General features: G+C 35.3%; 1 protein-coding gene across 2 annotated transcripts in view; it reads right to left on the reverse strand.

The window, feature by feature from the left end:
- Positions 1-18,299, reverse strand: part of MESR3 (misexpression suppressor of ras 3) — a 75,338-nt gene that overhangs the window by 8,800 nt on the left and 48,239 nt on the right. For both annotated transcript variants that reach the window (XM_035366588.2, XM_035366587.2), the window contains exon 2: positions 5,611-6,576. In XM_035366588.2, the coding sequence (XP_035222479.1) occupies positions 5,611-6,411 (801 nt within the window). In that variant the 5' untranslated portion in view covers positions 6,412-6,576. The remainder of the gene's footprint in view (positions 1-5,610; positions 6,577-18,299) is intronic.

Here is an 18,299-nt window from a genome sequence, read left to right on the forward strand (position 1 = left end):
TTAGTATGGATGCCACAAGTTCTTGGTAGAAGAATGGAGACAGGTTGTACAAAATGTGTAAGCATCGGTTACGCAAAGTCGAGATATTCCGACTTGGTGGAGGTGTTTGAGCTCTGAAGCTGCCGCTCCATTGACATCCCAAATGTGCTCTATCGGGTTGAGATCCGGCGAGTTAGGTGTCCAGAACATTAATTTGAATTCATTCTTATGCTCTTCGAACCACTCCAACACAATTCGAGCCTTGTGTCATAGGGTGTTGTCTGTGGGAAGATTCCATTTCCAGTTGGGAAGAGAGACGCAATGTAAGGATGCAATTGATCTGCAATTAAGTTCAGATAGTCCTCTGCTTTCATGGTCTGTTCTACTATAACTAAGGTCCCAGAGCTGCCTATGTGAACGTCCTCCAACGCATAATACCACCAGCAGCAGCCTATGTATGACATGCTGTTACAGGGGTGGAGCAACTGTTCGCCTGGAAGTCAGCGTATCTTGACACGACCATCGACTGATGAATGAGAATTCGCGATTCATCTGATCAAGCAACTGTCTTCCACTTATCCATGGTCCATTCTCGATGTTCTCGAGCTCACTGTAGGCGTAGTTGACAATGACGGTTGGTCAATAGAGGAACACGAAGGGGACGTTTGCTGCGCAGTCCCATATCTAACGCTGTCCGCTGAACTGTGCGTTCCGTAACACTTGCACTTTGTCATACATTGTATTGGGCTGTCAGCTGAACCACTGTCTGGCGCCGATTTTGCTGTATCAAGCGGGACAGTCTCCGACGTCTTTTTTCTTTGATGATACGTGGACGTCCAACATCTTGCTTCTACTGCTGGTTTAACCGCCATTTATCCACTTTGCACAAATACTAACAACGGCAGATTGTGAACAACTTACCAGTCGTGCAGTTACGGAGATATTTGTTCCTAGTCTTCGGGCTATTACAGTCTGCCCTCTATAAAATTCGCTAATGTCAGCAGCCTTTCCCATCACTCGCAAAAGTAAGTGCAAGAATAATTCCTTACCTTCTCCAGCAGCAGTTAAATATCATTCCCACTTAATCATGTGTCCTCCACATTATCAAGACGAGTGAAAAATGTGGGGATGGTCATAATGTTCTGGCTCGACAGTGTACTTGATTCTTTATGCTCCTTAAATTATTCTTGAAAAACTTATGCGATGTGGCAGAACGCGTTATCTTCTAAATTTACTTCCACTAACAAATTATTTCGAATGTACATAATCCATACCACAGTCCGAAGTTTCATATTAACGTCTACACTTATTACTGTGCTTAAGTTTCTCCAATACAACACACCTAGAGCATCAGGAGCTCTTTGTTAGTTTACATTCTTCTCATGCAGCAACATAATAGCATTCGTTCCTCATATACATCGTGCATAATATTCCATGGCTGTCCAGATATATGTGTACAAAGTAACTCTTTAATATTTACATAGGTATTGGCGTTTACGACAACTGACAAGAGTTGCCGTGGGCACTCAGGTACTGTGTCTTTCGACTTCCAAACAAAGCCTTATGCGGCTTTTATTTTCGAAACGTTGGTCGTAGGAATATACAGTTACAAAAATGTTTTAAATAAAATAAAATGTTATGAATTATGAAATCTAACTATTTATACGCCTCTCCCCGTAATGCGTGCAGTTATATTAACTGACAAAATTATTTAAAAGTTGAGGACATATTCGGAATTCGTACACAGATTGAAGAGTGAAATGTTTGCGTTTATATTTAACCTAAAAATTAAATATCAGTTTAGAGAAAAGTTTCTGAGGTAAATGACGAGCATTGCTATGCATATTGTAGTAAAATTATTAATCAATAATATTTGTTTTTTCAAAAGAGAGTGACACTCACAGAATCTTAAAGAACTCAAGTTCTAAAAAGTAGCGGCAGGTTTCAGTACTGTCACTTAGCCAACTTGAAACATTATTTTTATACATTAAAAATAAAACATACAGTGGAGCCTCGAGAGACGAGCACCTCTATATACGAGTAGTTCGAGATACGAGGAAAGTATGAGCGAAAATCTTTTCTCTAAATACAAGCATTGACTCGAGTAACGAACAATGAACCAGGCTGTTGGTGTGCGTGGCGGTGATCTTTGATCTACATGTTTGTGCGCTGGTGAGTCAATTGTTTATTGCATTTAACGTGAAAACAATTACTTCAGGATGCCTCCCAAGAAGATTGTTGCCGCAGATAGTCCATGATCGTTGAAATTAAGAAAGAAATCATAGATAAACAAGCGTGGTCTAAGAATGACGGAATCGGCGAAGACTTACGGCCTTTCGATATCGACGATTTGCACTATTCTGAAGAAGCAGGAAGAAATTAAGACACTTGATGTAGCCAAAGGAACTACCGTTACTTCCAAGCACCGTCCAAAACTCTTAGATGACGTTAAGAAGCTGTTGGTGTGGATTAACGAGAAGCAGTTAAAAGGTCGGTGTCGGAAGCTTTCATTTGTTGGAAGCTATCATAAAGGTAAACTACAGTTATATTATTTACCAGTATAATTTATTAGAAAAACTGATTTTTATGTTGATATTTTTGGGTGTGCGGAACGGATTAACTGGATTTTCATTATTTTCAGTGGGGAAGTTTGTTTCTAGATACGAGAAATTAGCTATACGAGCTCAATGCTGGAACGAATTAAACTCGGATCACGAGGTTCCACTGTATTTCTAGTTTAAAGAATTTTTGTATGACTTTTAGATTAGGATTCTAAAGTTATAAAACTGAATGAGAATATTAATAACATATTGCTAGCATTTGTATACTCAGAACCTACCAGGAAAATGAACCACAAAAATTTTAATTAATTTATTAATTACAACCTCCCACGGTAAACTGAAAATGATATCAAAATCCCAAATTTCAAAAATAATTTTTTGTCGCACAAGAGTCAAACTTTTTGTGACTTAGTTCTTATAACGAGTTTAAAACTTTCCTAAATATAAGGACCGTCTAAAAGGTTACTACTCGTAATTTTTTAAAAATTGATTTTTTTATATTTAAGAATGCCGATATATGAATATATGCGTAATTTAAAACACTCATGTAAATGAAAATACACTCTTTTGCAAAAAAATCGAAGCACAATGAAGGAAGTGATTGTTTCTGACGAAATTGAATATGTGTATAGCTCATACACACATAATAAAGTGATTAAAAAATCAAGGTCATAGTACCTATTCACGGCTCACAATCACCCATTGAGTGTTCAAATCAGTAGCTGGTCGAACCAACGGCGGCGGCATTGCATGCTTGAATTCCTCGAGGCAAGGAGTGGTAGAGGTTCCTAATGTCATCCTGCGACATATTCTGCCAGGCATTCATCAGTTGTCGCTCCATATCTGCGATATTTTGTGGTGCCCGAATCTGGCGGCCTACCATGTCCCAGACATGCTGGATTGGTGAAAGGTCTGGTGACCTTGCTGGCCAATGAAGAGTATCAACCACACGGAGGCAATCCAGAGGTATGCGAGCGGTATGTGACCTGGCATTATCTTCTTGGAAAATGACCCCAGGATGCGTGCCATGAAGGGTAATGCAACCGGCCGCTAGATGGTATGAACATATCGTTGAGCTGTTAAAGATGTACCAGAGAATGACCAAAAATGACTTATTGTCATAAGAAATAGCGCTACACACCACCACACTAGGGGTTATGGCTGTATGCCTTTGTACAACAAAGGCTGATTGTGACCGTTGGCCTCGTCCTCTCCAGACGCGAACACGGTGGTCATCTGCTTCAAGAGTGAAGCGGGATTCATCGCTAAACGCTATACGATGCCAGTCTGATGCCAGCCATGATGATCGGCTGCGATACCACTCCAGACGACTCCGCCGATGTTGGAGTCAAAGGCAAACATCTTGAAGAATTCTGTAAGCGTAACTCCGCCTCAGACAAGCGTCATGAGATGGTGGACGTAGTACGTTGAATAGTCGACAATGATACCGTTGCAGCGGTTTGGGCCTGACGAACAAGCATCCTATCTTGCCTCGCATGTGCTCCTTGGTCTTCCAGAGCCTTCATTTCGTCGGCAATTTCCTTGTAGCAACCATTGCTGCCAACATCTTTGCACAGCAGTGTCTGTACGCTGCAGGTGGTGGCCTATTGCTCGGTATGACCACCCAACTTCACGCAACCATACAATGCGACTACGTTCGAAGTCGTTTAGTTGTCTGTAAGGTCTTCGATATCGTCGTAATAGCACCTTTATTTGTTTCTTTAACGGAATTACAATGGCAGCAACAAAAAAAGATAAACTTTCCGCCTCTGTTACTGGTTTTATACTTCGCGAATGGCGCACTAGAAATTCGCGCTATATGGCAATTCCTGTTCATTTGCCTTCAAACTTTGTTCTTTTGCATGTTCGATCAAGATGTTTTTGCATACCAAATTTCGTCACGATCGCAAAAGTCCTTCATGGTGCTTCGATTTTTTTGCAAAAGAGTATATATGTCTAGGAACAACGGTTGTGAAAATAACTGCTGCATAAGACCTTTTGTGAACGCGGTGCATAGCCTCTTAATCAGATGGATTTCTTATACTCTGCATTGCCATATATTTTGCGCAGGATCCACCGTTACAATTATCCGCACGATTTAGGGAACAACAGGCCTTTTCGTTTCTTTCGTATTAGATATGAGATACCTATAACTGAGATCACACAAATGAATCCTGGTTGCCTAAAAGCGTGATAGTTATTTATGATTTTTCCTCTTTCAAATCAGTGTTGGTAGGTTTTTGCCAGGGTTAATTTTAAGCTTCCCATAAGCTTTCCCATTTAGTAAATGCTCAAGAGCAAAATAGTAGGTTTACTTGGTTCTTGTAATAAATATATTACTGATTCCATCCATAACTTCTGCAACCAAACTGACAAACATATATACTCATGACCTTGAAAAAGTTGTTTAAATAATTAATAACGCATTCCCTTTTATCTGGAAAGACTAACAATGCTTTGATTCTTCCAAGCAAACTGCATGCCATCCATATGAAAATTATGATTATACGAATCGCATAGCAATTTCTTCAAGAAAATTTAAGCATGATTTCATGAACCTCCCCTCCCCCAATGCAGCTTTCTGGATTTAGGTATGGGTATATGACATTCTGTTCATAGTTCTATGTGATTTATGGGAATCAGTACTGAAATTTTCATCAGAAACTGTACATCCTAAGAAACTTTCGTCCACTGAGCTTCTGCCCTGAAGATCTGAAGAGGTTCGTAATAAGTGTGAATATATTCCTGCAATCTATGGCACACATTCTACCGACATTTATGAAATTTCTTGGGCTATAAACTAAAAACATAATAACAATCTTCAGAACAAATAGGACACGAAAAAAAAAAAAAGAAAAAGAAAGAGAGAGGGAGAGAGAATTATCTGGTTAGAAATACTCTAATTGAATAAATTGCTTTGATTTACGTCATTTTTACACCTTCTTGTTCATAATTAACTTCACTTTTGCAAATTTACGTAAATGTAAAGAGAAATGGTTTCCCCTCTTTCATTAACAGAATTTAGACTGCTTAAACCCCAAAATCTCAAATTAATGTTTTCTGTACTTACTTTTTCTTTTTTCTTCACAGACTTCTGCTTCTTCTTTTTTTGTTTTGGAACAGAAAGGCAGATATTCAAAGGATCCGCCGTTAGCTGTTCTATTTCGTGTAGGAACTTCTCGGCTGCCTCTAAGACGTCAAAACTAAGTCCAGCCATTTTCCTGTGGTCGCTGGATAGGTACATGGTGTGGAACGTGCTACTTTCCTCAGCTTTGTAGTTCGAAAGATTATCTATAACGTCTTTCCACAACACAAAACCAGAACCTTTTTCTGCCAACACAATTTGAAGCATTCTCTTGTTTCGGGCGCGGGTATCACCTTTGTCCAAGAGGAGAACTGGAATTCCAGTCCTTGCTAATTCCCATTCTTTAGGTTTCTGGTTGCTGTCCGCGGATGTGAAATATAAATTAGCCAGACAGCGGCACACAGAGACATGAGTCTTATGGCTACGAAAAAATACCTCGACTTGCATAATGTCTTGCTCCGATAATTCTCCGCTCTCGAAAACACAACTGTTTTCATCGTAATCTTCATATTCTTCATTTGCATCTTCTAGTCGGCCATCAAAGGAACCCTTCGTTACGGAATCTCCCGATTCCGATGAAATGTGAAAGTTATCAATTTGGCTGTTGAGACATCGCAAGGAATCGTATTTTTCCATAATGAATTTCACGGCATATTTTTCGTTGTTTGAGTTCTTAGTCACGATCTGTGGGTCGGAGTAGATCTGTTCCGGTTTTTCTTGGTAGTTTTTGACGTTCCCGTTTTTGCAAGTTTGGTAAATGACTTCATTTGTTTTGTAGTGTTCCATTCCTGACAGAAATTAAGATATAATGAGATATCTGTAAAAACACACAAAGAAGTTAGAGAACACTGCTTAGCATCTCAGCTGCTTTTCTATCCAGTAATATAATTTGGAAAGTCTTAAGACACATGCGCACATCTTTCGAACGTTTGCCTTGAGATATTAAAAAATCTGCAAGAAAAAACAAAACAAGAGGTTACTCAAAAATTTACATTACATAACTTTAATAAGTATAATATTGTAAAAAAAAATAATCTGCATTTTAAGCGAAAATAATGAAGTAAAACACATCACCAACACGTTATACATAAAAAAGTTCAGCAAACATAGTTTATGCAAAATACAAACTTATTCACAAGCCTATTAATGTATTAACACATTAAGTTGAAATTTCAGCTTTTAGTTTGATTATGTAACAGCAAACTATAGAGTAGATCAAGTTTTTAACAGCATATCGAAAAATTTGATATTACAGATTCCTGTACGACATAACTGTTTATAAGACTTTTCTCTAATGAACCATCTGATGTGCATACCACATAATTTCCTTGTATGGCGTATTAAATTATACTTTTTGGGGGGGGGGGGGGCTGTACTTCATTTCAATTTATTTCCTCTAATTTCATTAAAGATATATTTCTCATTCAATCAATTCAGTTCTCACTTCGCGGCAAGGAAAATATACATGAAATCTAAAAACCTCTTCATTAAAAATTGTACAATACAAGAAAAACCTAAAACACCAAATAGTTAAAAGCAGTTAAAAAAAAAAAAAAAACATTCTTACAATTAAAATTAAGAGTTTTATACGTAAAAAATAAGCAGTTCGGCCAACGGACAGAAAAACAAAAATTCACAAAATTGAAAGTTAACTTTTCGTCCCACTGTGACGCTGAAGTTGGTGCACCAACTGACTTAATTCACTATTCTACTAAGAGTTTCAAATGTAAACAAATGACAGCTTCTTATGTTCTTTCCATTTAAACTTATAAACTGTTGATAATGCTACAACTATTGCATGCAGATTAACTAAAGGCATAAAAATGTTAACCGGAACATAAGAACAACATAATTCAACCACTTTTAAGGCAAAAAATGCACAATCTACAAACATATATGAATAAAAAAAACTGAGCTTACGGAGTCGGGTAACAGATTTGGAATATATACGTTTGGTGCGGCGGATTGCAACGAAAAAGAAGTGCACAACTAGATGTTATAGCACTCCCATGTACAAAATTTTAAGGTTCTACGGCTATTCGTTTTTGAGTTATGCGAGATACGTACAAATATCTCTCTTTCGCAGGTAAAAATTTCAAATTTCATTTTCTTTTTAAAAAACTAGCAGAAATACAAATGTAATTTGGCATTAAGGTTGAATTTCGGCTATTCGCGCGAATGTGTTTAAAATCAATGGCGAAGTAAACTTGAACCTAATTGCTTTTAAAGCTTAAACTGGCGTTTGTGGCTTGCATCTTAGTTCTATAACAAAAACAAAGTGTTTTGTTTATAAAGGGCGTCCCATAAAGAAGACAACTTTTGAAATGCACACTAATACTGTTCTAGTAAGTTGCCAGTACTGATCGTTACACGATTTTCATCTGTTACCTTTGTACTTAGTAGTCATAAAACGCCGAACATAGAATGGTTGTCACTCGCTTCACGATGGAACAGTGTGTTATCATAGTGGAAAACTTCTTACAAATGTTGTGAAGTTGTGCAGAGACAGTTCGCAATCTCCGTGGAATGTTTGGTCAACGTAATGCAGCGAAGAAGTCTATTGTTATCAAACTGATAGCTAAATCTGAGAAAAACCCGTTCGGTTGTGGACATTAAACCCTCAGAATATCCTGGTTTTAGTCGTCTTGCGGAAAACATCACCATCGTGAGTGATAATGTTGCTGTAAGTACGTTGACTAGTTACGAGAAAAGTTGCCTGGCCAGCTGATTCCTCGCAAGAGTGACGTGAATTGCCCACCCAGATCTTGTGATTTGACATCATGTGATTTCTTTCCGTGAGGGTATTTGAAATCTCGTGCATACGCCAGAAGATCACTTCCAGAGATCAAGGCCGAGATTCAACATATAATTTCAAAACTACAGGTACAAAGTACGCCGGAAAGTTACAGCAAATTTCATCGGAAAAGCGAGAATGTGCCTGTAGAGTTGTAGAGTCATTAGAGTAATATCAAATTCCATACATAATCACAGGTATCATACACTGCTAAACTATGTAAATTACTTAATTCCATCGCACTCAAAGTTGCGTTTTTTTATGAAACGCTCAATCGCTTCGAGTTATTCCTTTTTATGGCCGTTTAAAAGAGAGTCTTCTTTAGTCATCATCAAAAATGGCTCGAAAGCCAATACATTCGCATAAAATTTAATAAGTAAAATGTATTAAATAAATTTCCGCCAGCGCTTGGTGCAGCTACATAAATTTAACCTTCGTGACCAAGCACTTTCGCATTCATCGGATAACAATATCCTTTCCACGTGTGGCAAAAAAAAAAAAAAAAAAAAAAAAAAAAAAAAAGAAAAGAGCTCCATTCCGGTTTTGCAAATGAAACCCATTTCATGAGAGATTAAATTTGCACAGCATTGTTGCGTACACCTAGAAATTACAATGCAGAACAGGCCGGTCAGCCGTCATGACCATTGTTCACCACCGACTCCCTTGAAGAACTATTTGCTTTTCGCGGGACCACGCCCAGATGGGAGCAGTTCGAGACCGGTGGTGGAAGACATGTTATTTGCATTTAAAAAATTCTTTTTATTTCTCTTCTGCAGACAGTGCACTTTTTTAAGATAAATGGCAGGGGATAATGAAATGCAAATTTTTGTACTGTTACTTTAACGAAAAAGTGTTCCTTTTTTGTATCTTGTTCATGAGGTGTAAATATTCTTAAAATGCAAAGATACTGTAAAGCATGGGTTCTCAACCGATGGTAGGCGTATCACTGGTGGTACGCAAGAGAAAACAGGTGGTACGCAAAGAAGGAAAGTATTTTTAACTATTAAATTCAAAAATTAAAGCCCCAACACTCTGATTGAGTTTTTTCTCTAACACTCGTAAATTTATGCGATCTGAGCTTTGTTCAAGAGTGGTGGTGGTAGTGGCATTTTAAAATGGTGGTACTGAAGGTTTTCATTCTTTTTTTAGATGGTACGCGTTAGTCAAAAGGTTGAGAAAAACCGCTATAATATATTTTCTCCCTCCTTTCGGCATGCCTTCGTGGTGTAACAGTAGCCCACTCGCCGCGTATTCTACAGGTCCAGGTTCGAGTTCCGGCGAGGGCAATGGTCATTTTTCCCGTTTCCTCTTTCAGAAACTCCTAATGGCTTTGCAGTGTCGTCTGAACAAAAACGTGGTGGATAATAATTCGCCACCACCAGGATCTGTTGACTGGGTCTCCTAATCCCCAGTCGCCCTTCAAAAGAGGGTGTATATAGGGTATTTCATCCTTCCTTCCAACACGCTTTCGCGGTGCAACGGTACCACACTCTTCGCGTATTCGAGAGGTCCAGGTTCGTGTCCCGCGACGATATTGCATATTTCTCTCCCCCTCCCCTCCTGCTTAAAAAAAAAAAAAAAAAAAAAACTAACGCCTCTGCTGTACAATAGATATGATCTTTCCCGTTATAATATATACCAGAAAATTTTCTTTAGACTGTTCATCAACTTCATACTTCGAGCCAGAAAACGTACGTCCATCATCAGCTCATTTCTAAATTTTTTTTAAAATAAGAAATGCATGTTTTAACGTCAGTTTATTTTAGATCAGAAAGAAGGAAATAGAATAACACATTTATTATATATAGAATAACATTTTTATTGATAAGTTCATCATTTAAAAGCTTTTTATTGGCAAGAGCACCGTTGTACGAGATAAGAACGATACATTTAGTTTAACGTTAACCAACTTGGAAACGGTGACTTTTTTATACAAAACTGTTCGGAGCAAGTTGTTTTATAACGAAAAAATTCAAAAGTTGACTTAAACTTATGTTATTTGAGCATATATTTCGAAAATTCTTAATTTAAGTTCGGTGCGACTATAAATCGCTAAATGTCAGCTACCATAGTTACGAAGTTTCAGCATTTAAAATTAGATTGAATATCATTTTAAGAAAATCTGAATATATTGACAACATTTAACCTCAACCCGACGGTATTTCATAAAAATCATGCTTTTAGAAGAGACAGAAATCGCTTCTTGAAGACGAAAGGATGCATGTAAATCTCCGTAGTATGCTGTTCGAAGAAGATGGGTCATAAGCCAATCTCTTATGAAATGCATGCAGTTTTTCTGTAAAACCATTACCAATCTAAGTCTAAATGTTGCCTAATTATTTAAATCTGAAATTAAGGTCCTTCGTAATCATGCATTTATAAAAATAAATCCTTTTCGTCAGTGACTCGTGATTTCTTTCCTTCCAGGAGCAGAAATATCCGAATACTATGCCAACTTCGCTTGAAATGCAAACAATTTTCTGTGCAACTATCGTTAATATGAACTCGAATTTGCGTCTGAGGTGCTTATATTAAAAAAAGGGGGGCAGGGACAATTATTTCAGTTGACGCAATTTTTAACTCTTTTCTTCTTTTATGTCACTTTTCAAGAATTCACCTGAGAACCTATGAGAGTTCTTAAAAATTACGCAGACTTTTGTTAAACGACATAGCTTTGCGGTGTTTATCATTTTCAGTTTGAGGATTTCGTGTTCTGGTAAAGTATCAAACGTCGTAAGCAAGCAATTTAAGAAAATAAATGCACAATTCGATCTTCAAAAATTAATCCTCCCCCCCCTTTTTTTTTTTTTTTTTTGAATAAATTCCTAGTTCTGCAGACGGAGTTAATTTAATATAAAATAATGTCACATCAAATTTTTCTATGACTTTGCAATTTTGAACAGGCCGTTTTTTAACATGAAAGTTTTATGATTGATATGTATTTTTTGACGATTCACTTTTTAAACTAGTAGATTTACTGTAATTGTTTCGTAGGTTAAACTAATTTTTAATCCAAAGGGACAATTTGCCCAGAAGGACTATTAATTTCGTTTTGGCATTTTTTGTCGATTCACGATAAGCGTTGTTTCACATTTCAAATTGTTACAACCAAATATTATCACCCTGTATTATATTTGAAGCAATTAAATAATGAAGAATCTGCATCAATGTGTGTATTTTTCTCGCATTGTGATAAAACAAAGGTACCTAAAGCCATCAAAATTTGAATAACGTAATCTTCCATAGAATATAGGCATGTGGAAGCCCTAATTTGAATTTGAAATTTGTTTTATTATCAATTTCATATTTTGAAACACTTCAACGAATTTTTGATTCAATAACTAAACGATTTCAAAGCGAGCAATGGCAACACAGTACGGAAAAAAAATTGTTTATCTCCAGCGCGCGAGACTGTATCCAAGATTCTAAAAATAGGCTCATTTATAAATTATTTTGCGGTATTGCTGTTGAACTGAAGTTTATGGCTTAAGTGCAAAGAACATGATATTTAATAAATAAAGGTAACACACAAAAACGCCCCTTTGGACGTAATTTAAAATCTGAAACCTTTCAGATTTCTTTATTTTTTATTTTACTTATTTATTTACTACTGATTAAAGGGTCTAGCGTTTCACCAAATTTCGAACGCAGGACAAACAATCATAAACTATGCTTTTTGCCTTACAAATTTTAAGGTTTAATCGTTAAAACTTTCAGCTCGAAGGAAGATAAACTAAACACTGTTGCGCAAAATAAATAAATTAAATAAAAGGATGGACAGGCAAAGACAATAAAAGAACGAAACACCTTTAATATTTCTTTCTATTTTAGAAGAAAACCAAAAAAAAAAAAAAAAGAAAAGAAAAGAAAAGAAAAGAAAGAAACAGAAAGAGAAGGAAAATTTTATAAGAAAAAGTATTGAAAAAGAATTTACAAACAAGTAATTTTTGATGCCTCATGTAAGTAAGGTATAAATTATAAGTACACCAAACTTGTCGAATGCGAAGTTTTAAAATTTGGGATCACATCAGAGTTCTTCGTTCCAGTTTGGAACATTTCTGCGATAATTCCTTACTTTTTTCGCCATATTTACGAATTGTTCGGTTAATGAAGGGAAAGAGGCACATTACAGAGATTCATCTTTCCGTTTCTTGCCGTGGGAATGAGGTTCATTGCGTGCTGCATGCCAAAGATTTTACGGAAAGGAAGAGCACAAAACATGCAATCCAAACGTTATTAATGAATGTCAACAACCGCGGGAAGTTTACAGTTTATCATTCTCGTTATGCGCTGCTTATTCCTGAGAAATTTACTAAGAAGAATAACATGAAACGTACATTTTCCTTCTTCGCAACGCTCCAATGTTCAAGTATATAAACCCAAGATTTTTTTTCCAGCGAAATACGTTATAAATTTATCAAGATATTTTTGCCTCAAAATATAAACTGAAGAATTTGCATTTATTAATTTCACCAGTAAATTTTATATGTATAATTCTGCTTCTTCAGACACTACAACATGTACAGAGGATTACAATGAAATGGCAAGATTAATTAATGCGAAGACATACTATAATAAGACGTAATGTTAATTTTGAAGTCAAGTTTAACTTCTAAATTAATATTTGTTCAGCATGTTATTATATCTTAACCCGTAATGTCTTATTTAGTATCAAACTACATTTAATGTTAACTAAGGATGAATTATGAAAGTTAATATCCGAATGTTAATATTTCTTTCTATTTTAGAAGATGTCTAAATTTGCTATAGTTGTAAAGATTATTTTAGCTAACACGTTTTTGCTTATATTAAAATCTGTCCTGTTTTTCTACCCTTATGCGCGCTTCCACCAGAGTATGTAAACGACAGAAGCTTTAAACTGGAGTAAAAATCAAAGTTCAGAGAATAATTGCTAGCACTTTAAAGAAAACTATTTTTTAAACTATTATTTAAAGAAATTTATTTATTTTAGGTGTGCTCATTCAGTGCTCTGAGACTTTAGCAGAAGCCGGGAGACAAAACGTCGTCTGTCAGGCTTGAAATTTAGGCTAGTTTTAGTTTAAGGAGAAATCAGTTTAGTCTTACGCAATTACAATGGTTAAGTTGTAAAGGATTACTTCAAGGTGAATAATTATATAAGTAACTAGCGTAAACTTTACTCGTAAGAAACGATTAAACAGTTTGGTTATGCCAATCAATTTCACATCTCAATTTATCTTTATGAATTAAACTTATTATTTTTATGCATTCATGAAAATAAGATATGGCTATATTTAAAAAGAACGTTTGCCCCAGATGAACATTACCACAGAATAAAATCTAAAATTTGTAAATGTTTAATTAAAATCAATTTTAAATAAAATTACTGCACCAGGCGAAAAGGAAAACATGCAAATGCAACCTGATATGAAAATAGGATCTTTTCGGCTATAAGACAACAAACACCAAACAATTTCCTATGGAATGATATCCCCAATATTGCCTGTTGGCTGCCGTTACATTAAATTTGTTTTTCTTCCTGCCTATCTTATAACAGTTTTCTTGTTTACATAGTAATAATATAGTAAAGAACAGAAGGGCATCTTCCAAAGGAAAGGGATGCCTTTGTGTAACACTTCCTAAGGGAAACTGGCACATATTGATATAACACACAGGAGAACCATGAAGCCTAGGAGAACCATGAAACCTAACTATGTAGCTAACCCATCTTCCTGGGTTTGAACCCAGGTCGAACTACCAGTACTCAGCAATCATATTTAGTCAACCATTTTTCGAAGTATCAAGCTGGCGGATATACATTTAAAAAAAAAAAATGTTTGGTGCATGCTGCCCTATTATGGAAGCTTCCAAATCTTTCATAAACATGAATTTTGAACATTTAAACCAATGTTATAAAACAACGCTGTTCCAAAACAAAATAAATAAAACATATAAAATTAATAAATAAAAAAAACTGAAAGGTTTCAGATTTTAAATTACGTCCAAAGAGGCATTTTTTTAACGTTTTGCGTGTTACCTTTATTTATTTACTATCATGCTCTTTGCACTTAAACCATAAAACTCAGTTCAACAGCAACGTCGCAAAATAAAATTTTAAAATGAGCGTATCTTAAGAATTTCCCATACACAGTTCCGTGCGCTTTTGGAGTTAAAAAGGTTTTTTCCCCTCCCGTAGAGTGTTTCCATTACTCGTTATTAAATCGCTGAGTTCATTAATCAAAAATTAGTTAAAGTTTTACAAAATATGAAACCGATAAAACAAATTCCAAATTTCAAATTTGGTCTTCCAGATGCCCATATTCGCAGTAGGGTTACGTCATTCAAAATTGGATGGCTCTAGGTACCGTCGTTTTATCACAATGGAAGAAACATGCATGCATACATTTATGCAGATTCTTCATTATTTAATTTCTTCCAATATAATACAGGGGGATAGTATTTGGTGGCAACAGTTTGAAAAGTGAAACGGACATTCAGAGCAATTCAACGCAAAATCCCAAAACGAAAACAATAGTCCTTCAGGGACAAAGCCCCTTTGGTCTTTTTTAAAAAATCATAATTTTAAACTTCTTTCATTTCTAATTTAATCCTTTTACAAATACATCAATAATTCTTTAACAACTGTAACAAAAAGAATTATTCTTGACCCCAAAACAAATGACCACAAATGCTGCATGACTAAGCTATACGTCGGTGGTAAGACTGACTCAGTTGAAACAACAAAAGGTAAACAAACTCTTTAGTGCAGAAATGCTGCAATTTTCAGCGAACACGAAAATTTTTATTAGATATTATTCGACACTATAACCTAATTCTTTAATTTTTTTTTTTTTTTTTTTTTTTTTTTTTTTTTTAAGAAAACACCCAAAGAAAATCTTTGAGTCCAATTACATCAGATTAGCTTCCACGAAATTCGATTGATTACTTTCACCTTCACCACAGCAATACTTTAAAATGAATGTCTACAAACTTTGAAGTCAAAAGCGAATGATCGACACAATTTATTAGTATTCAAAGAAAGTTTTCACTGTGAATCTTCATTTTAAAGTCTTATACAGTGGATAACAAACTAAACCTTACATTAAACCAATTTAAATCAAAGTAAAATACATTTTTGTTGCAATTTTAAAATAAACTTGACTATAGGCAAAAGTTTATGTTCTATTTATTAATTTACACATGGGTATTTCAAGTTTATTTATTTACACGGGTGTATCAAATGGTGAAACACAGCCGATAAACCAATACTGCTGGTAATTACGGAAGATAATAATCACTACCTTTCTGAATAAACAGCTTTTTTTTTTCCCCCAGCTTAAAAGGGCGTTAGTCCAGATGAATTATTTGTCTCGAAAAGGGATTTTGTGTCGTCCACTATAAACGCCTGTATCGCTTTTCAAACTGTTGCCACTAAATATTATCGCCCTGCATTATTTTTAAAAAAGAAATTAAATAATGAAGAATCTGCATGTGTGTATGTATGTATGTTCCTCGCACTATAAAAAAAGGTAGTATCTAGGGCCCTAAAATTTTGAATAGCGTAGTCCTCCACCCAAACATGTCCACCTGGACTTACTAAGAAAATTGAACAGTGATGCGATTAACTGAGAAAAAACTGAAAAGGATAAAATAATATATGCCTACACTTAACGCGGCATCGGGAATTCTAAACATATACTGCTTAATTTTGTAATTTCGCTGCATGGCATAAAAGCGAAGGAAATGATGATTAATAATAAAGCCAAAAAATAAAACAAAGGGTTAGTGTAGGCATAACAACAGACTGGTGATTTTGCGACCTCAAGCGAGAGCGTAAAACCTTTCACATTTTTAGCCCAAAGGACGTTAGCCCAGAAGGGCTATTAATTTCGTTTTGGAATTTTGCGTCGATTGATTTTTTGCGTTGATTCACTTTTCAAATACTCGCCACCAACTATTACATCCCTTGTATTATATTTAAAGAAATTAAATAATGAAGATTCTGCATAAATGTATCTTTGTTTTTCGCATTGTGATAAAACAACGGTACCTACAGCCACCCAATTTTGAATAATGTACTTTTCCATCCGAATATGGGCATCTGGAAACCCAAATTTGAAATTTGGAATTTGTTTTATGATCGATTTCATATTTTGTAAAACTTTAACAAATTTTTGATTAACAAACTCAACTATTTCAAAGCGAGAAATGGCAACACTGTGCGGGGAAAAAAAACCTTTTTTATCTTCAACGCGCGAAACTGTGTATCGGAGATTCTAAAGATATGCTCATTTTAAAATTATTTTGCGATATTGCTGTTGAACTGAATTTTATGTTTAAGAGCGAAGAACAGGATATTTAATAAATAACGGTAACACACAAAACGTTAAAAAAACTCCCTTAGGGCGTAATATAAAATCTGACAGCAATCAGTTTTTTTTTTTTTTTTTTTTTTTTTTTTTTTGTAGCTATTGGTATAATCATCCACTTGACCAAGAGACACATGAACCCCTTTAACACGGTTTCCATAACGATATATGACACTGTTATGTGCTCTAGAAAGCAGGACTGACTACTAAATTACGCTGCCTTGGATTCAGCATACTGGTTGGGAGTATGCACAGAATAAAAAATAACCATTTTTCCACGACTGTGATAAGAAATGATAATACAGTCAATACATCGTTATCCGCGTGGGTTAGGTTGTTTCAGTGTTCCACAGATGATGAGATGACATGGATACACAAAATGACGAGTTCGGTAAAAAATTTGTCATTTATGCACAAACTGACTACTTTCAAATGAAATAACAATAATAGAAATATGGCAGCAGAAATCATTTAATTAAGTATGCTACTGGGTTAAATAATGAAAATAAACGTAAATATATGGACGGCTACAAAAGCGACAAAATTAACGTCGTTTTTTTCTTTTTTCCCCAAAATCTTAGCACAACTATTCGTACAGCTCCAGTAAATTTTATACACCTCACTCTGTTCCCATGAGAAACCACAGAAAGCAATAAGTTAACTATCCCACGAGAGAAAAAATTTCATATAAAGCTTTTTTTTAATTGAGATAATAATTGGGGAGGATTTCATATTTTCAGGAAGGGGGAGGGAATACGGACAGCATTTTACTTAGCTGTTAATTATTTAGTTTCAGCTATGAATATAGAAAATACGCTTAATCAGGTTTTGGTACTTACTAACGTTTTCTTTATCTTTTCGTTGCTTAATTTATAAGAAACATATAACATAATTAATATATATTTAAACATATATTATCATATATATGTTTAATTACATTAAACATATTATTATTATAGAAACATATTATTAAAAAATATGTTAAATCGAAATAAATGTATATGGTTTTTTTTTTCCCCCTTAATTTGAGAAAATAAGGTGGCAAAATGATCTTCTAACGATGAAAGTGCATCCATGGAGCAAAAAAGTTTGAGAACATTGCTCTAACGTTTATCCTTCGTTCGGAATCACAATCAGCTCTCTCCTAGTTCCTCCGCAGTCAACTCTTGATCATGGCATAAGATCATTTCTTCAATATTTCTTTATTCACTACTTCAAAATCTACATTTCCATACTGCAAATATGAGCTACTACCGTGTTCATATTTCAAATCCCATGTCTGATGGCCATGACTTGCATTAAAACACCTCAAATACGAAAGGCTCCACTATTCAAAGCACAGAATCTACGAAACAGATGAACCGCCACATTTTTAATTGGCACATGGCCATTTTGCAGATTTCGATACCCGTGCCCAGGAGCATTCTGCCCCGAGCTCTAAAATACAAGCGAAGAATGGAAGTCAGGCAGTAAACAAACGCATGTGTCAGCTATAAATATACGAAAATAAAACGATAAATAAGCGAGTAAAA

Source organism: Stegodyphus dumicola, chromosome 1, assembly GCF_044657685.1.
Source record: "Stegodyphus dumicola isolate Sdum_Otavi_A_Nest chromosome 1, ASM4465768v1".
NCBI lineage: Eukaryota > Metazoa > Arthropoda > Arachnida > Araneae > Eresidae > Stegodyphus > Stegodyphus dumicola.